Source organism: Eublepharis macularius, chromosome 2 (assembly GCF_028583425.1).
Source record: "Eublepharis macularius isolate TG4126 chromosome 2, MPM_Emac_v1.0, whole genome shotgun sequence".
In the NCBI taxonomy this organism is placed as follows: Eukaryota; Metazoa; Chordata; class Lepidosauria; order Squamata; family Eublepharidae; genus Eublepharis; species Eublepharis macularius.
This window is the reverse complement of record NC_072791.1, coordinates 65118101-65139306: the sequence shown is the minus strand read 5'-3', so window position 1 is coordinate 65139306 and position 21206 is coordinate 65118101. Positions and strand designations below refer to the sequence as shown.

General features: G+C 44.4%; 1 protein-coding gene across 1 annotated transcript in view; it reads right to left on the bottom strand.

The window, feature by feature from the left end:
• The window catches only part of BAHD1 (bromo adjacent homology domain containing 1), an 88845-nt gene that overhangs the window by 13126 nt on the left and 54513 nt on the right, over positions 1-21206 (bottom strand). Inside the window, exon 3 of the mRNA XM_054971528.1 lies at positions 2033-2394. Coding sequence (XP_054827503.1) covers positions 2033-2394 — 362 coding nt within the window. The remainder of the gene's footprint in view (positions 1-2032; positions 2395-21206) is intronic.

The window sequence follows — 21206 nt, the reverse complement described above, 5'->3', positions numbered from 1 at the left end:
CCCCGATCCTACCACTCCAATAAGCAAAATTCATTCATTCGTTTGTTCGGTCAGTCAGTCAAATATTTATACCACACCATTCCTTTGGCTCAAGTCCTGTTGGAGGAAGAGCCACTTAAGTTGGAGGAAGGCTCCTTAGAGTATGGTTGGATCCACTCCCCTATCAAATTAGAGAGAGTGTGCTCTAAATATTACTCCCATAACTTTCTCAAAGATTTACTTTAGTGGTGGTGGGTGGTTCATATTCTAACTGCAACACAAAGCAAAATATCAGAGGTTATTTGCATAATTGTAATTGTAGTTCTCGTGCCTACAATGATAACAAAGGCATTTCTTGGGTTTACATACAGCTGTATTTTTTTCCTCATAAGATAATGAATATTATGTCTAAAACACATCTATGTTGTGCACTCTCCATGAAACCAGGAAAATAACCTGCACTTTGGAATCCTGGTTTGCAGGGCAAGAACAAACCATCTTTGGATGTAAAACTGCGGTCTGCTGCAAAAGGGAATGTGCTGATCAGACAAGAAGAGCACAAAGGGAAGAGTACATGACGATCCCTTAGATCTGTTCATATAACAGCAAACCATGGTTTATTGTTACATTTTTACCAAGCCTTTAAGTTATACATTTATCACAACATGATGAGAGAAAGAGCATAAATAATTCAAGCCTGTTTTGCATTAAGGTTATAGTTAACAAAGGGAGGAGTTATGTTCTTGTGGTGGAAGCACAGTGAATAAAATTACAGCATGCTACAGTGCCTGATACCAGACCAACTCTGTTCATTAAGGCAAAATGAAGAGGGTTGGCTCAGGCGACAGAATTTTGGGGTACTGTCACCAAGCAGCAAAATTATTTCAGAAATACCATTTGGATTTTCTTCCTCTAAACACCAAAATGTCAAGCCATCTTTCAGCTCAGATTCAAATTAGTTGTCACGAATAATCTTAGTTTGAACCTGGTTAATTGTTAGGTACACATGCTTGCTCTTCCTCCTCCCTCACTCCTGCACGGCATGCCAAAACTGAAGACAGAAGTCTTCAAACTCCAATTAGTTGCAATGTCCAAATGAGAGCATCGTCACTGAAGTTCACCTCTTTATTACCAGGGATTCTTAACCGCAGTTAAACACCTGAGAGAATCTAATAGTGCAATCCTAAATACAGTTACCCACCCCTTTGTAAGTCCACTGGACTTCAATGGGCTTAGAAGAGTAACTCTGTTTAAATTACTGGGATAGAATCAATCCACGGGAAGTGAAGGCACCTACATGTGGCTGTCACAAATTATTGAAGAGTGAAGGCTTCCACCTAGGCTTGCAGCTCGCTGTGCAGGAAAGGACAGGAGGAGCGTATGGTGCTGGCAATTATCCACATTTGTGCTCACCATGATTTGTTACATCTAAATTGGCTCTTAAAGTAAAAGTCTGGTTGTTGATGAGAAAAAGCCAAAACTCTTGGGTGTTTTTTCTGGTAAGGGCTGTCCTGAAGACAAAGTTGGAATAAGATTTATTTGGCACTTGCACTATCAATTGGGGGAGGGAAGGCACGGTGCTCCAATGTTTCCTCTCCCCAAATATTTGTCAGTCCTACAGAAATATGTGCCAAGATTTTTCTCTGTTTTATCCTCATTTTCTTATTCCAAGTATTTTCGAAAGTTTCCATTCTCGACATCACATTGAACTCTCATAATACCCTTCCTAAGGACAATGCATTCTAAACACCCTCAAAAAGAGATTTCATACATTTCCAAAGGCAAGCTAGGACTCCCTCCCCCCTGTGTTCACTGTCCTAATTACAGGACTGTTACACGCAGTTGCTCTTCTTAATGTATCTAAGGTTGACGAGCAATTATTGAGTAACAGGACCTCAACAGACAGGCATGAGGGCTTCTGCTATAAAGCCAAACACTATCAAAAGCAAGGCTGCTAAAAACTTAGTTCTTCTGCACTGATTTTACTTTGCCAAACTGCATTCTTGGCATTGCACCTGTTCCCCCCACACACCCCGAGTCGCAGAATGCTTACCACAACATAGACAGCCTTCTCAGATGCTGCTCCAACAGGTATCCAGCCATTTGTGGCTCTCCTTCGGTTAATGCGTTGCTGCTTTGGGTGAGAGTGAGCCCCAACTGTTTTGCTGTCAGATACATGTAAACAGCTGGTCGTATTCCGGAGACCGGATTTAGAGCCACTGGGGGGCTTGGAGCTCTGTGGGCATTCGCGGGCCATAGTCTGGGGCTCCGAGTTGGGCGTCTGCAAGTGAGGAACAGGTTCGGCAGCTGGTGGCACACTGGGTACCGGACATCCTGAGAGCGGGTGGGCAGGTGAAACAGGGTGCCCTGCCACAGGGATTGTGAGGCTCAGCTGGTCCAGGGACTTGCAGCTGTCTGCAGGGAGTTTTGGGAGGGACAGGCAAAGAGGGAGAGAAAAAAGACAAAATATAGTATGAAACACTGCTGCTCAGGGATAAAGACTCAGATCTTCCAGGATTATTGTGCTGTTTCATGAGAGGAGGATTGTAAAGCTCTGTATAACAGTGACTAAGCACAAATATTAACATCTGAAAATGTGGGTTACAGTCTAGCCCTCCCTTAATCACACCTCAGAATATTATTTTTGTTATGTCATTATTAGTCAGCCGTTAGGACTGGTATTTTGACCTTATGAAATATTTTGAACCCTATATCCAGTTCTTCTCTTCTTCATCGTTCTCCACTGTCATTTACAGAGCACTTTCAATTTCCAAAGTGCTTTACATACTCTGGAGCAAACTCCATGACAATCAGTCAGAAATGCAACATCTTCATTGATCTTACTTTCCCTCCCCCCTCAAAGCAACATTTTATGATTGGTGGGTAGAATAAAAAAAAGCAGTTTTTTCAGTTGAGAGACCATGTGCTTCCAGTGACAGGATTCCTGTACCTATCTGGGCTATCAGATCCTGTTTCTCCTTTGCTTTTATGCTCTCTTGTCCACAGTCTGAGAGTCCAAATTCCAGAGCTACAAGTAAATTCAGTAACAATAAGTAGGTCATCACTTGAGAATGCCCTCTTAAATTTGCCACCCATGTTACAAGTCCAAACTCTTAGAGCAACTTTAGCACACTCTTACACACCTGGCATAGCTACTGCTGTATTTCTTGTAGAGCAACTTCAGGTTTTCTTGAGTGACGTATCTATCCCTGACCCATTTCATCTGGCATGGTTTTGGGACCATGACAGCTTTGGCTGCTCTGGTGGATGATCTCCATTTTAAATGGACAGAGGTCCATTTACTGAACCTCATTACTGAATCATCTTGCCGTCTCTGCGGCTTTTCACAGTGTAGACCACTGTGGGTTGCAAAGCCTCTGAAAGTGGGTTACAGTCTCAACGCTAACCCCTTTGCTACCATCTGGCATCTTCACACATCTTCTCAATCTGACGCCCACCCTCACACGAGTATGCCTCCTCAAACTCTGGCTTGGCTGGCAGAGGAGGGGATGACAGAGAGAGGCCCCCACTCTTAGGTACCTGACCTCACGGGACTATTGTGAATTCTTCACTTGGAATAAGACTCTTTGTTGTAATTCCTTCTCCCCCATGCATGATGTGTTTTATGGATGGACTTGGTTGCTGTAATGGAGATCTCCTAATTTCTCTACTTAAAAAATCAGTAACTTGTGGATTAAATCTTTCCTCTTACCACTATACAGGCACAGATGGAAGTCTACACTTCAACTACTCTGATGGTGGTTAAAGATAATGTTAAGTAGTTCTGAGCAAACAACTATTGAGCAGCAGCTGCCCTCTAATACATAGTGATTTTTACCCAGTAGCAAAAGAACTATATCTGCTTCCAAATATAAATGGAAACTAGGGGTGCTTTCACAGCTTGTACCACTCTAAGCCCCTTGTACTATACTGAGGCTGAAAACTAGGCCACATCTAGGTAGTTTACCTGCATTGCAGAGAGAACACATACCATTATGTGTGATGGATGCAACCAATAATGCTCTCTCAGTAAGCGAAACATTTGACTTCAAATGATCAGTATACACATTTTCCTATGTAGACCATAGATCTCTGAAGGAAACTCTCATGTGTGAAGTAGATCCTAGAAGAACCAACTTCAGTGCTTAATTTAAGGAATGAATCAAATCAAATCAAATCAAATCAAATCAAATTAAAAGAGTTTATTTTCTATAGCCATAGGCCGTCACAATTCACCAAACATTGTTAATTTAAGGAATGGCTTTGACCTGTATTTCAGAAACCCACACCTGACTATGGGAACAGTATCTTCTTCACTGCACATACATGCTAACTAATAAAGAATCAAGTAAAAGATTCGGTTTCGTTTTCCCGGCCATGTCGGACGCTCCTCTCCGCAGGTCCGGGAGGAAGCGCCCGAGCAGCCTGACCGGGCGGTTGACCTGTGAGGGTTAACCCTCAGGACTCCCAGTGAGGGGGTCAGGGTCCGGAGCGCTGTGGGAAGAGCCCCCTGAAGTTGATGCAGGGGGTAAATCGCCTGTTTGCTCCTACGGAGGCCGGCAGACTTGCGCAGCACATCGCGTGCTGCCGGGCCATGGAGAATGGCAACAAGCAGATTTAAGGTGAAAACCTGTAAGAAGCGAATCCCTTCTGTCATTTCAAGCGTATGCAAAGGATTGGTGGGAGTTGAAGCTAAGAAGGTTCGGATATCTTCCCCTTCATTGAGTTTTGGAACCTAGTTGGCAGACTCCACCCCCCCCCCAAGATGGCGACGAAAAAGCAGAGCCCTGCTGTGGGCAAATCTGTTTCGGCTGCTTTGCAGGGGAAAGGAGAGTTTCTTGAAGAGGTGGTTAAACGGTCGGTCGTTGAAGCTATGAAGCCCTTTGTTGATAAGCTAAATGAAATCGGTCAAAGGGTTGGCTCAGTTGAGAACGAAGTGAAAACCATTAAAGATGTAGCGTCTGGGGCAGAGCAGTCTGCTCGGGAAAACGCAGTACTCATGAAAGCAACAAACAAAGAAGTAAAGCTTTTGGAGAATCAATTGATAGGGTTACAAGAGGATCATGCTCAGACGGTATTGCGTCTTCAGAATGTGAAGGAGGAGGAAAGTGAAAATTTAAAGGATTTGGTGTCGGAACTTTTGGCGTCATTCGCAAAGGCAACTAAAGAAGAGGTAAAAAGCGATATTCTGGAAGTCCGCCGGACATCTTCAAAATATGCAACGAAGCGTCAGCTGCCTCGCGAGATTATTATCGATTTTTTATCTAAGAAGACTCGGGACACCATCTTATATAATTCATACAATGTGGACTTGGACTTTCTGGGTAACAAGGTTAAGATATTGAAGGACGTTCCATTTTTAGCTTGGAAAAGAAGATTCAAATATAAAAGGTTTGCAGCTCTTCTGAGGAAGCGTGAAATAAAATACAAATGGCTATTTCCGGAAGGTATCTGGTTCAGTTATAAAGACCAAGCCTATAAGATAACATCGGAAGTACAGCTGAGGGACTTTGTGTTTAATCATCAAGAGTTTCAGCAAGGAGAGGATTTAGAATCTGAAGGGGGGAATGGGGAGGGGGGAGTGAGCGCAGCCACTGTAGCTGTTCAGAGAGAGCTGCGACCGAGACGCAGGGAGGGGAAGAAGACCTGATCCTGACTGTAGTTCGTATTTTATAAGATCTACCAATCTAATAGCATATTGAAAGTTTAACTTTAAATAATTGTATTATGAAGGGAATGCAATACTTGTAGATGTAGTGTGTGTTTTTCATATGTTGTTTCTTTCCTTTCCCCCTGTTCCCTTTTTCCCTTTTGTAGTTTTTGATGTTAGTAATTAAAAATAAAAAAAATAAAAAAATAAAAAAGAATCAAGTAAAATGTGGCCTGATGGATACGAGAGTGAGTCTTTTAGAATCTTGGGATAAGAGAGAGTAATGGAGAAGGACAAAGGTCAAAGGCTGGGTTTTAGCCTTCATAAGCGAAGGCCGTGCACTTTGCAGTTCCATTTGCTTGGGGTTAATAGCAGGCGCCTCTGTGCTCATTGTGCGGTGTTAGTTGGTTTCTCAAAATCATCTGGTTGCTGGACTAGATGGGTGCCAAGATCATAGATCACCTAGGTTGCCAAAAAACCTTGGGCTGGCCCTGATGGGTCACCATGCCAACTAAATTCAAACTGGGTGGGTCACCATACCAAGAAGGTTGGGAAACATTGCTCTAGACCTTTCAGTTTTGCTGAAGTGCTTGGAAAAGGGGATGGGAGGGGTCTCCAAAGGTTGTGTTTATTCCTGTTCAAGAATATGCAAAAATACTGTATCAGGGAGGCTGAGTCATCTGCACAAATATTGACATGTGGAGTCCTCCATGGCTCAATCCACTCACCAATGCTTTTCAACATTTAGGTAAAGCCATTAAAGCTTTAGAGTTGGGCATAATGAATAGCTATACATGTAATTTAATAAGCCTCCAGGCAGCTGCATTGATCTTAAACTAGTTCCTTAAAGCTGTACTGAAGTGCTTGAAGAGGAACAAGAGGAACCTGAATGCAGATAAGGTGCAGGTGATGTTGACTGGGAAAGCTGATGTTCTGGAGGGGACTGACTTACCAAGTTCAGATGGTATGAAGTTAGGTAAAGGTTTGGTTGCACTCTTGGAGCCAAGCTTATTAATGCAAAACTGGTTGGAGCTATTGCTTGGAGAGCTTTCTTTAATTTACACTTGAATCAAAATCTTCCCTCCCTTCTATTTACTTCATTTATCACCTGCCTTTTTCATTGGTACTCATGGTGATCTATTTCTCCTGATCCTTGCTTCTGTAGCCACTTGACTCAATTACTGTAATGAACTGTACAGCGGGGCTGTCCTTGAAGACAAGCAAGAGGTTCCAACGGGTACAGAATGAAGATGCATGCCTACTTACAGGATGTAGTGGCTATGAACTTATAACCCCAATTCTGAAGCAGCTGCACTGGCTTCCAAACTCAGTTTAAGATGCTGGCACTTTTTTTTAAAGCTCTTCATGACTTGGGACCTGGGTAACTGAAGGACAAGCCTTCTGTGCCAAACTCTATACCAACCACACTCCTCACAGTAGTTTCTCAGCCTCCACCTGGCTTGGGGGATTGAATTTCTGTATGTTTCCAGTTGAATCTGTATTATGGAACAGATTACCAGAGGCACTGCAGAAAGAACCATCATTGATGGATTTCCAGAAAGCCTGAAAGAGAACAGTCTTATTGAGGGCTTGGAGGGGGCAGTTTTTAAACCAAAACGGTATTTTATTGGCAGGTTATTAACTGTGACATTGCTTCCTTTGAAAGTTCTGTGATTTTATAGTGCTGGGATTTATAGTTTATCAGTATAATCTGGTCCTATGTATAAGTTACGTAGATCTTGAACAGAAAAAGCAGGATAAAAGTATTTTTTTAAAAATAGGATGGTAGAAGCAATAACAGGTTTCTGAATTTTGTCCCATCAGTAGGCATACTTTGATGACGAACCAAATACAGGATCCTATTTGGGTAGAAAGGCAACATACAAATGTTTCTAAATAAATAAATAAAACTAAACAAATAAATAAATGGCTGAGTTTAAGAAGGGAAATGTAAATAGGTGTGTAATCAAGCTATTCTAAACAAAAGTGGAAGGCAGCTTCCGTAGAAGCACCAGCAGGCATAAGAGCTTCCCTCTTTCAGTTTAAGAGCTGTGGATAGCTTCAGTCACAGCAGGAACAACTGCCATCATTTTCAAAAACCGTCTCAGGCAAAGTCCACAATCAACCTCAAACACCTTGGTGCAAAGAGGGGTTTGAATGCCAAGGAAAAACTTGAGCAGAAATGAGCAGGCAGGAAGTTCCACATTTGAGAATAAGATGGCATAAGAATGTTTCTCTGTGGAGGAGCTTCAAGTAACCTCTGAACACTGTAAAAGATCACATAACTGGAAGCTGCGATAGAAACAGGTTCCTGCACGTGCATGCATACACACAGGCAGTGCCTCTGAAATCCCTGCAAATTACAAGTATGAATGCCACAGCTGATTTCAATCTAAAGAGAAAAGCATGGTTGAGGCTTTTTACAGCAGGAAACTGCTGCCCTCTGCCTCCCACACTGCAAGCTGCTTTAAAAAAGAAAAGAAAAAAGCTATGAAACAGTCTTCCCTCCTTACAGACAGGAGCATTAAAGGAAGTGATATTGCTGACCTGTGAGCACCACAGCTGTAAAAACAAGTGCAACTAATAAATATGACAAGTTCTTTTAATGACGGGATCATTATGGAGCAACCACCTTTCCATGGCTTCCTTAACCTTGCTAATGCCAATTCCACCAACACAAACAGCAAATTGTTCCTGATAGTAGAAAGAGAGGCTTGAGATAAGCCTCCTCTCCTCAGAAAGAGAACCTTGAGCACAGCACAGAGGCACCACTGCAGGCTGGAGTTGGGAAATCAATGTCACTGTGGGCGGGGGATTCTCCAAGCAAGAAGCACGGCAACGTGTGTGGAGATGAGCTGTGCCACCTCCGTAAAAACAGAGAGACTGGGGTTGAATCCTATCTTTCCACATGGACTAGAGGGACAGATGCTGCTAAAGAGGACATCATAGGCATTCAGACAAAAGCAATTAATCTCTATTTGCTGCACTAGAAGCACAGCACTGCAAAGCCTAATTTAATTTAAGCAATTTCCTGGTTATTGGCCAAGCAAAGGGAGGTCTTGGGTTCAATTCCCTCTTTGGCATTCTGTCTGCATAACATGTGATATCTCCCCTTGAATACTGAGATATCAGAATGAAATTTGGAAGACTAACTGGGGACACAATTCCACTATTCAAGCTCAGACAGTAGCCTGCCTGCCTGCGCTGTGCCCCACTCCCCCAACACACACAAATACATCGTGTGGGAAGGGTTCTTTTTCGGCTAAGATTTTGTGATTTTTCATATTTGCATCTGATTCTCGAAAGCTTATGCTACAGTAAAGTTGGTTAGTCTTAAAAGTGCTTCTGGACTCTTTTCTATTTTGCTACTACAGACTAACACGGCTAACTCCTCTGGATTCATATACATATAATATTCGATTTATATTCTGCCCTCCCTGCATCAGCGGGCTCAGGGCGGATTACAACATATACATTATAAAAAAACTTTAACATTTCAACTTTAAAACCAATAGACAATAATATATAATTTAAAATCTAAAATACAGAGTACAAAAAGCAGCAGCACAGAAACAATTCATATAATCCATCATTCAACCATCCCTATAAAAGTATCACAAAAGGGTCGGCTGGTAACTATTTCCTGATAGGGAGGGATGATCCCCTCTATTCGACCGGTTGGGAGCCCTGCCCAGCGTCAACCATACGCCTGGCGGAACAGCTCTGTCTTACAGGCCCAGTGAAAGGATAGCAAGTCCTGCCAGGCCCTGGTCCCATCAGACAGAGCGTTCCACCAGTTTGGAGGCAGGACCAAAAAGGCCCTGGCTCAGGTCGACGCTAGGTGGGCCTCTCTGGGGCCAGGGACCACTAATAGCTGTTTCTCACTAGAACAAAGTGTCCTCCGGGGCTCATATGGGGAGAGACAGTCCCACAGATACGCTGGTCCCAGTTTGCATAGAGCTTTATAGGTTAAAACCAGAAACTTGAACCTGATTTGGTACTTCACTGGTAACCAATGCAGCTGGTGCAATGCCGGTGTTATATGTGCATTTCCCAGCACTCTGGTTATGACCCGCGCCACTGCATTTTGGACCAGTTGCAACTGCCGGATCAGACTCAAGGGAAGCCCTGCATAGAGCGCGTTACAGTAGTCTAACCTAGAGGTGACCATTGCTTGGACCACTGTAGTTAAATCACAGGTCGACAGATAGGGAGCAGGCTGCCTGGTCTGACGAAGATGGAAAAATGAGGACCTGGCAATTGCAGCGACCTGGGCCTCCATTCCCAGGGAGGCATCCAGGATCATCCTCAGACTCTTCACCCTTGGGGTTGGTGTAAGCACCGCCCCATCATGGATCCAAATCCACGTTCCCACGACTCAAGTACAGGATCTCTGTCTTCGTGGGATTTAACTTCAGCCGACTTTGCTTCAACCATCCAGTCATGGCCTCAAAAGCATGCTCCAGGACGTCTGGGGCCGAACCAGGCCAGCTGTCCATCAGCAGGTATAACTGGGTGTCATCTGCATACTGATGACACCCAAGTCCGAAACTTCACACCAACTGGATGAGGGGGGCGCATATAAATGTTAAACAATACCGAGGAAAGCACTGCCCCCTGTGGCACACCACAAACCAGTGGGTGGCAGGATAACAGTTCTTCCCCCACCGTCACCCTCTGTCCCTGACCATGGAGAAAGGAGACAAGCACTGTAGTGCCGTCCCCTGTATCCCCACGTCGGCAAAGTGGTGGGTCAGAAGATTGTGGTTGACCGTATCAAACGCTGCTGAAAGGTCTAATAATATCATCAGTGCCTATCCGCCTCAATCCAGGTGTCTGCAAAGATCGTCCATGAGGGCAACTAGCAATGTCTCCGTCCCGTGCCCTGGGCGAAAACCGGACTGGAAGGGATCTAGGGTTAAGGTCTCCTTCAGGAAACTCTGCAGCTGTTTCTCACCGCTCGCTCAATCACCTTACTCAGAAACGGAAGATTTGAAACTGGGCAGTAACTGAGCAGGTCGGCGGGATATAATGTAGGTTTCTTTAAAAGGTGCCTCAACACAGCCTGCCTTAGTGCACCAGGACAGACCTCGGTGCCCAAGGACAGATTAATAATAATTTCCAACAAATCCCGTATTCCGTTGATTGGCTTTCACCAGCCTGCCTAGAGCTTGACTACATTTCACAGCTAGACTTTCTGGAGGGCTCTCTGTGCTGCTGCTGTTCTGGTTCTGCCAACTGTCTGCCTGGGAAGACCTTGTTCTCAGACTGCTGGCTGGATAATCTTCAGGACCGGTGGAATTTGTTGCAAAATATTATTTCAAATATTTCAGGGTGTGTGTGTGTGTGGGGAGGGGGAGGTGTAGTTGGGGGGAGAGAGCGTCTCCCTCCTTCCTGATTTAAAAAAAATAGTTTTCTGTGATTTTGTACTATGAGGTTTTCAAAAGCATTTAAAAGACGTGCTGTGCTGTTGGGTTTGGCTTGTTTTAGAATTTAACTGCTTAATTTTAACTGCATTATTTTTAAATGGTTTGTGCTTTTGGTTGTTCCAAGTTCTGTTTTTTAAAAGATTACCTGCACTGTTCTGGTTTTGCAGTTGTTTTGCTACAGCTGTATAGATCTTTCTATTGTGGGATGTTCCTGTTAATTTTTAAAAATTTAACTGTTAGGTTCTGAAACAAATTTCTGGTTAGATTTTAATAAGAGTTAACCATAGATAAGGATTTAGGTATTTAAAGAACCCCCACAAAATTAATTTCAGATTAGGGTGTTCTTTTTTAAAAAAGGATTTAGTTTGGCTCCCAAAAACATAAACTAGGTGTTACTTTAAAAAAAATAATTGGGGAATAGGTTTTACTTTTTTAAAAAAATGAGGCTGACCTGGGTTTCAAACAATTGAAGCCAAGCAGTTTTTAAAAAGAGAGATTAGACTGTCTTTTTAGTCTTCCCAAAAAACTGAAGTCAGGTTTTCAGAAAGACCAGGCACTAGCTTGATCTTTGAAAAATGAATCAGGTTCAAGAGCAGGTTACTTGGTGCTCAGGCACAGAGCGGAGTGCAGTGTAGCCTCATGTAGCAGCTGGCTTACTTTGGTGAAACAGTCCGGGGGACTGAATGAGTGATGAGAGGGGAGTACAGCAGGGCCCTGAGGAGAGAAGAGGCAGAAGAGTAGTAGGGTGGAGGGCCGTGGCTTTCTCCCCACCTGCCTTCCACCACCTCATCCTTTGACTGGGGTGGTGCAATGAAGACGCCTCACAAGGTCTTCTTCATTGAGGCTGCTGCTAGAGAGCAGCCTGCAGAGGTGCCTGAAGCAGATGCTGTCATTGGGCAGGGGTCTGGTGCTCAGGCTGCCCCTTCTCTAGCTGTTGTGACTCAGCAGGAGGAGGAGGACTTGGGCTGAACTTGGGGGATGAGACTTTCAGCTCTTGAGTTTGCCCCAGGAACCCAGAATCTGCTGGAGGAAGTGGAGGAGAGAGTGAGTGCCCCTCCCTCTGGTTCCCCCAAAGCTCAGCAGGCCTTCTGATAAGAGGAGGAGAGGCTGGAGGTGGCACAAGAGGAAGTGATGGAGGTGCAACCCTAACTGCTGCCATCTCAACATAGTCTCATTTGGGCATTTCTCCCCCTTCATCACAGAGTATCTGCCCCAAGCCCTCCCAGGCACCAGCAATACCTGCAGCTGCTTGGTTTCTTCATGATCTGGAAACACTTCAAAGGACGGAGGAGCCCCATTTTACACAGCTGTGTAGGGCTAGCATTACTCGAGGGGAAAACCAGGGTCATGTCTTGACGACTGCACTCAGGAACCATCTGAAGAAGTACCACCAGGCAGTGCTTCTTCAGAGAAACAGAGAGGCCGTGGGGTGGCTGTGCAGCCTCCATCCGGTCAAAGGGGGAGCCATTCACTGATCCCCTCTGGTGGTCTGTCTTCCAGGTCTCCTGTTCAGAAGGGATGCCAAACATATTTGACAGAAATGTTTGGTGAACCTGGTATTATGGTGCAAAGGAGTGGGTGATTGCTTTAGACAGGCAGTTCTTTTCTGTTGTTGAGGATGCTGAGATCCACAGGCTGTTCCAATTTGCCTATCTATGAAACATGATCCCTATTTGCACTCCTCTAAGTAGGACCATGGTACCCTCCCTCTTTAGGGCTGCCAGGGACCATGTGAAGGCACAGCTGTCCTGCGGTCATGGAACAAATGTGCACTTCACCTCCAACATCTGGACCTGCTCTCAGGTATACCTCGTTGACTAGTGGCAACCCAAAGATGTTCTGGACAGGGGTGGGGTGTCCAGCCATTGGGCTGGCTATTGCCAAGTGTTGCTCCATGCCAAGATACTGGACAAGATGCACACAGAGGCCGACATCTCTGCCACCTCTGAGAAGCAGTTAGTGACATGACATGGTGACGGATGGTGACACAACTATTAGGGCAGAAAACACAGGGGTGGAAGGGGAAAGGAGCTCCAGTGATGAGGAGCATCTACAGCTCTGTCTCTAGGCTCCTCCAAGCCAGTAACGGCTTGCTGCAGACTGCTGAGAGTACTCAGGTGCTCAAAACCCTCTCCTCCTCACTGTCTAAGGCCTTGCTTGGGGAAATGATGTTAGTGCGTCTGTGTCCGTGTCTTGCCAGGTTTGGCTGACTGTCTTGGTTCTGGTTTGCCAGATTGGTTTCGCTTGGATTCTCTGACATGGGTTGTGTTGGGCTTGCCACAGTGGCCCTGCGTTCTGCTGGGATTTTCTGCTTTGATGTTGGTTCTGTGAGCTTGTTGGCCAGTGGTTGCTTGTTCTTGTGCATCTGGCTATTGGCTTTGCCCTCAAGAAAACATGGACTCCCCCCCCATGAAACAATGGAGGCATGAAGGACGGCTGAACACCATTTTCAGGGGCATGTACAATTGTACTCCTTGGTCCAAATTGCTTGAAATATGTGAGGTCCTTAGCAGACAGGCAGCACTAGGTCCTGTACAATTTTGGTGTCATTTGGTTGAAAAATATCCACTCTGGTTCCTCTGATGGCATAATGGGAGCCAAATAATTCCGGAATCCCCTGAAACAGTATCAGGGGATCCAAATAAACAACAGCAGCAGCAGCACTTACATACCGCTCTCTAGACAGATCAGGGCCCCATTCAGAGTGATGAATAAACTCAAGTGTTATTCCAGTACAGCAGGTGATCTGGGGCTGAAAGGAGTGGCATACCCAAGGCCACCGGCTAAGCTCATATACCAGTATTTATGCCTTTCCTAAAATCTGAATCCAAAAAATACCAGGTTTTTTACAGCTGCACAGAGAAGAAAACAGTAAATGAGTTGAGGCACTTGTAGAAAATAAATCAAAAAGCAAAATGAAGCAAATGGCTAGACACAGCCATGCACGCATGTTACTAGAAGCTAGGCATACAGACGTACTCTTTATTATCTTAACATGCTCACACCATGAACAGAGATTCTCCCCAGGTATGGTAAGAAATCTGACAGTGGACAGAGTATGAATTCTGACAGTTTTCCCTAGCAGGAGCTTGGTTCAAAAGGCTAGGGTTGTGGGTTGATTTCTTCTTTGTAAACCAGCAGGGTCAGAAGAATTGGCTGGGCTGTCTGTCACTTGCAGATACAGACCGATCAATATGCCAAAAATGGCTTTGAAGTTAACACTCATAGCAGGCATTAATGGCCAATAGCAGATGAGTCCAGGAAAAAGGAACAGACACCTATCTATGGTGTCATTGGTGCATATTTAGCACCAATTCCTAGGCACTTATTTCCCCTATTAATTCATTTATAACCTGCCTTTCTCACAAAGGATGACAGCATTTCATATTTTCTATCTCTTGGGAAGAAGGAGATGACACATGAGCAGATCAGCACACAGGGAGTGCATCTTGAGGTCTACATGCTATCCAAAAGAGACTCATGTGTCATAAACTGTAACTACATTTTTTTGTGGTTTTTGGTGGGAGAGGTAGGAGAAAATACTCTCACACATTTACATGTACACACTCTGCAAAGTGTGTCTTTTCACAACACTTAGATCACAATGAAATTCAGGGCATACATGTGACATAATTAAAGTCAAGACATAGTTCAATCCTTACACTCACTTTTAAAAGGGGGAAGGAAAGCTGCAAAATATCTTTCTGCATCCTCCTTCACTATTTTTTATTTTACTTCATTTCTACTCTCGCCTTTCCCCCCAGTGAGGAGGACCAGTTCCTGTTCCAACAGCAGTTCTGTTCAACCTAGCTTGCAACCTTACAAACATCTTTGAAATGAAGTTCTAGAGATAAAATCAGTAAGACATTATCCTACAGACTAGTGATAAAAGGATAAAAACATGGATTGCTCTTCTCCTCTCTGTAATAACACTGCATTAGGCAGCATAGTACCACAACCATAATTAACTGAGAAACAACTACACAATCCCCCATTTCTTTAAAGCTCCCTATTTTCATCTCCTTTGGCAGAAAATTACTAGATCATGCAATAGTGGTTGCAAAAACATCCCTCTCCTGCCTCAAAGGAGAAGCGAAAGTCTAAAACATGTTTAGAAGTTAGTCCATTATTATTCAGTTGTTAGGAGCCACTGGTCTAGGCACCTCAACCAGTCTCCCTACCTCTACTTTTGACATGAATGTATCTAATTCTTAACCTAACCAAATCTGAGAATACTTAGATCCAAAGACTGGAGCCATGAATGGGCAAGATGGCTTGTTCCTTCTCCTGCCCAGGAAGTGACAGCATGCTCCAGCTTCCTCTCCCTGCAATTGCCCCTCCCAGCAACCTGCTTATCATCTTCATCATCACCGCCACCGCCCCCCTTTCCTCACCTCCCCGGATTTCCGCCCAATCTTCACCCAGCCTCCCTGAGTGGCCCTTCTCCCAGCCTATCTGATGATCAGCTAATTCTGAGGGCCTGGCTGAGGTTGAGCTGCCTAGGCTACCGCAGGAAATAAGTGAGTCAGTCGCATGACTGGGGTTGTTGCTCAGGGTTGGCCCTGGGCACTGGCAGCTGCTGTTCCAATGGGGAAGGCAGCCCAGGACACTGACTGGGGAGGGGCTGCAGGGCCTGGGGACAGGGCATGCTGATGCAGGGCTGGTGGTAGAAAGGAGGATGGTGTTGCAGGACAAGGGGAAAGCGAGATGCCCTCCCCTACAAGTAGTGCAGCCAGGTACCCCGGTGGGGATGGAGGGTCCCCCACTCCCAGCTTCTGCCCCCCCCCACTTTCTTGGATGGCTGAGGGGAAAGGCTCCGGGGAACAGGCTCAAGAAGCAAGAAACCTCCTGGGCCAACATGCAGTGGGTGTGCTCCCCAACTAGCCCTTGTGAAGGGCAGGAGCATGCCCACCACTGGGCACAGTGACATCACATCCAGAAGTGATGTCATTGCAATGCCGGGAGCATGCACGTGCGAGAAGATCACCAAGCCAAGTGCCAGGTCCCCCCCCCCCTCCTGCCAGGAGGTTCAGGGGACCTGGCAACCCTACCTACAAGTCCTTGCAGGTTCTCCCTCAAGTACGTTCTAATTTTTTCAAGCTTGCTTGAGAAATGGCATATGGAGGATGATGCATTTGTGAAAACTACACCCAATGAAGCATTTACAACACGAATTGACTGTAATTACTTATTCGTTTAACTTGGGAGTGGGAAGGAAAGACAGGAGAAGTTTGGCAGTAGTGAAAGAAAAAGAACAGATTCAGTCTCAAAACCTGAAAACTTGAGATTATCCAATGGACCTGGTAGATAGAAAGTTTAAGATGAACAAAAGAACCTTCTTTGTGCTCCAAAAAAATACAGTGCTTTTACTACCACAGAATATTGCACTGGCTGCTAATATTACGAGGCTTTTTTAAAAAGATTCAATGCAACTAGCTTGAGAATGTAGCTCGAAGGGTATCCAATACTGTGACAAACAAGTCACTGACAAGCACCACCTCCATTTCTTTGGGGCATTGGGCTGAGCAGTGTCAGAAACAAAATTGCTCGTGTAAGTGAGTGGGTCTAGCCCAACAATGGACATGTAATAAAAACGCTAATTGTCAGCTTTTCTCTACACAGTTTAGAGCCTCAGGTTTTTTTTAAAAAAACTTTAAAACCCATTATTGATTTAACTGAAGGCGATCCAGGTTTTCCTTCACAGATGTCACAAAACCAACAAATTAATGGCTTTTCTGAGCAACAGAACATTTCCCCCTGACTTGTCTCAGAGAATGGGAAAAATTACTATCAATCTTCTTTCATTTTAAATGCAAGTTAAGACACTGACAAAATGTCCTAAAGCCCTCTTTACACCTTTAAAGTAAGCATAACTAAAACATATATTTAAAAATACTGTAGGACAGAGATTCCCAAAGTGGTGCCCAAGGGTGCCATGGCACCTGCTAACACCTCTCATGGCACCCTCCAAGTGTTTTTAGAAAGAGGGTAGGGCCAGATAGGGCTTTTGCCCAGCAAGGCTTCCAATTGGCCATTGGGAGAACTGATTGGCTTTGCAGATTTTTTAAAGCATTGCTTTGGTAGCAGCTGCCACCACAGCAAAAGAATCTTTATTGTGTGACTGAAGGTAAACTGTGGTAGCTGGTTTGTGGCTGGCTCCACCTCCTGCAGCAGCCATTTTGTGGCGGCCATGTTGAGGCTGTGCTCACAAGACTGTTAGAATTCCAATGATGCCCACAGGCTCAAAAAGGTGTAAACATTCACACTATTGCCATCTCTTCCAATCAGGAACTAATGTAATTAATATGATACAGAGGATTTTTTTCAGACTTCCTGTATTTGTATGGTAAGTAACGCAGTTGTTCGGGAAGCAAATCTAAGGCTAAAGAATTGGGGAGATGGACCACAAGCAGTCTCTGACTTGTCAAAGGTCCTTCTCCTTACTGCCAGCCTTTGACATTCATGAGAAATTTCTCTTCTTCCCCAGCCACACAGATACATGCTATAACTTCACACTGGCAAGGTATATTCTAGAAAGGGAGCATGAGGTCAGCTAGCAACCAAACCTGCATTCACAATTGTTAATCTGACTGAAAAGTAATGGATGGTGACTGGATGGTTCCTCAGCAATCACTCACAAGGCTCCCCTAGTCCTTCCGGTCCTCCTCTTGTGACTGCTCAAAGGCTACAGAAGAGGATCTCAGAAAACAGACAGCCAAGGGCCAAACTTCACTGGCTGGTGGCCTGACTGGCAGCCACTCCTAAACCATATATGGACTACCATCTAGCACCACTATTCAAACTGTTCATAATGTCATCTTTCAGCAAACGATGATCAATCATTAGATTACATTTTTCTGTGCACTGTTCAAAGTATCACACATATCTGGACAACTTTCCAGACTGCATTGCCACCAAGAAAGTCCTTGAAATGCACAGAGTCTAGTACTGGGACACTGCAACTTTGTACAGAAGCCACACTGGGAAGTATTCTTTCCTGACTTTCTGAGTACATTATATGGCCATGAACACCCCAAAGCAAGTAAGGCTACAAAGCTCTTTAATCTAACAGGACAGGAAACGTACTTTGGTGGCTATTAAATACTTATTTCTTAAATATTCAGTGCTCTGTGAATCTTCCGGAGCAAGACCTGCCTGATTTCCCTGCCAGCTGTAGCTTACTGAGACCCTAAATTTTGTTTTGGGGGCAGGGAGCCAGTAGGTTGCAATAAGAGTGGGAAGCAGGGGGCAAAGTGGGGATCTGTAGTGGGAGGGAAAAATCAGTGGAAATTGTTGCCCTATCGTCTGACAACAGAAGTGCCCTTAAAGTCTTTGGAACTACATGGTTGGATATATGCCCAAAATACCTTCATTCACATCCTTACTTTTCACCTAGCCCGATGAAGAGTTTTGGTGAACTTGAAAGCCTGCACACACTGGATTGTTTTGGGAATTTGGACCAGTGTGGCTGTAAATGATTTTGGTTTACTTCTGAAAAGCCATATCTTCCTATCACAGGAGGAAATCTTAAAGTCCATCTTATTTTACAGTTCTAGCTTAAGCATTCCATTTGTCTCCCTAAAATCATTCAGCAGTTTAATTGGATTAGTTATCCTTTCCTAAGAATCTTAAAACAGTTTGCACAGCATGGCTGCACGCAGTCAGAAAGCAATGTCCACAGAGGCAACTGACATCTCAGGTAGAGAAAATTATGCCTCTTTATCGACTAATTGTGTAAATAACAGGTATTAAAGGCAGAGTTTTACAGCCCTGCAGCTTTATACTTGGCATACTGGTGTGAAACTTCCTAGCACAGCAAGCATGAGAAGCAATTTTAATAGTTTGGGATCAACTTTTTAAGTGCTGTAGGCAAAAGACCTGGAATATAAAAAACTGGAATACAGCTGTGCAGACACCAGCAGCTCCACTTGAAATGTACTACACATGAAGCTGCCATACCAAATACAGTGGGCCCGGCTTTGTCTATTCTGACTGACAACAGCTGTCCAAGGCAGAGGTCTTTCTCAGACCTGTTAATCTGAAATCCTTTAACTAGAGAAACCACTGAATGAGCCTGGAGTGTATGCAAAGGACACATTCTACCACTGAGCTATGGCAACTCCTCACTAGGTTCTCAAGACAGACCCTAAATAATGGAGAAGCTTTGTGTGTATTTCTGAAATCTAGAAAGAGATAACATTAGCAGGTACGCTGTAAAAGGTATGGGCAATTTTGAAAGCTTCACTGGTAGTATCCTTTGGGCACCCCCCCCTCCCCGGAGTCATAATTCAACTCACAGGGGTAGGGACACAGCTGGGGTACAGAAGTGTGTGCATGTTGTGGGGGGGGGGGCATTAAAAGGAACAAATAGATTGGACAAAAATGGTTCTCTTTCTGTTTTTATTTACTTCTCTATAAAGGGACAGAGAGGACTTTGTACAGGTGCACTGAGTCTAGTGAAGGCGATAAGCAGCAATAGCTTTAAAGTGGATTAGACAGATATTGGACGTATTTATGGAGGATATGTCCACTGATGGCTAGTAGCCATGGAGAATAAAAGGCAGCGAACCTCTTACTACCAGTGCTAAGAGGCAACATCAGGGGAAGGCTATAGTCCCTATGCTCCATCTGTTGGCTCTCCTGGGCAAACGCTAGGAGGAAAAGGATGCTGAACTAGTTGGACTATTGGTCTGTTTCAGCAGGGCTCTTCTTATGTTCACGAGAATATTTATTTATTTATTTATTTAATTCAGTTTATACCCTGCCCTTCCCTCTCTAGAGTCAGGGGACTGCAGTCTGGCCCTTTGTTAGGTGAGCCTTTGGGCTGAGATCTGATCCACCAAATGGAGCTACATTTGGAAAACATGGCAGAATCCTGGAGGTGCTCAGAAGGGGATGTCAGAATATTTGCATCCCAGCCACAGTCTTTAAAACAGGCTTGTAAATAGGTATTTGCCAGTGGAGGGAAAAAAAACAGTAAGAGTAGATGGGATAACGGTAGATCCGTGATAAGATCGCGCCAGCAATTATAAAAGGACAGTTGCAGCCAGTCTGAGTACCTATTTGGATTAGGGCTGAAGCCTTGAAAGTGAAGGGATATAAAACCCTTCCACCCACAAAATTTCATCATCTGAAACTATTCCTGCCATGTGCTGTTATTAGGTCTTTAAAGAAAAAAAAGAGACAAATATTAAGTGAAACAGTTGGCTTGGCTTCAATTAGCAAAATATACAGGTATGAAAGCCACATACACACACTCCCGTAGCCCTGGCAAAACCATTCCCCTGATCTGAATAATCAGGGCAATGTACTGCTGCCATTGCCCTTTTTAAAAAATTCATTAAGAAGATATGATCATGGTCTCTCTTGTTATGAGCCTACGAACCTCCTCTAAGCGACAGGCAGGAAAGCTTTGCAAAAACCTCCTTCCTCATTTTAAGCTACAATGGCCAACGTAACTGTATTCAGGCAGGTGGCCTAGTAACATTTGGGTACTTGTTGTTGTTACGTTATTTATTGCTAAAGTGCCAAAGGCTTATATTGATTGATATATATATCTGCTGTTGTTATTCTTCGCTGGCTTGCTTCATGGCACAGGAAATGGGAGAAAAAAAGCAGGGCACCTCGTATCTTGGGGAAAAGGAGTAGCACAGCAGTGTGGAATCCTCCATCAAGACTGTTTGGAGGCCTGCCCCCCCCCCCGCCCCCAACACAGGAGACTGTAGCCAGGCAATCTGATGATTTCCTCTCTGACTTCCTTTCTGCAGTCCATGATGATATTTACCTTCTCTGGGTTGGTTGGGAGTTCTATTTACGAAACATGCCTTACTTGTCACAAAGCCATCACAATGGGTTTGAACAATGGAAGGCTTAGCTATGAGACATGGTGGAGGCAGACATGTAGATTTAGTCAAACATCTGCCCTGTTCCTTTATACAGTGTGAATGGATGGGTCTATTTGGGACATGGACAAGATGGCACCGGCAAGTGAAGTGAGTGAAAATCATAATCTTCACTGACTTTACCTCAATGTTCCCAATTACTTCAAGCATATATCCTAGCATGGCCACTTTCAGTACTACAGTAGAAAAAGCAAGAGTCCAGCAGCACCTATAAGACTGACAAAATTTGTGGTAGGGTATGAGCTT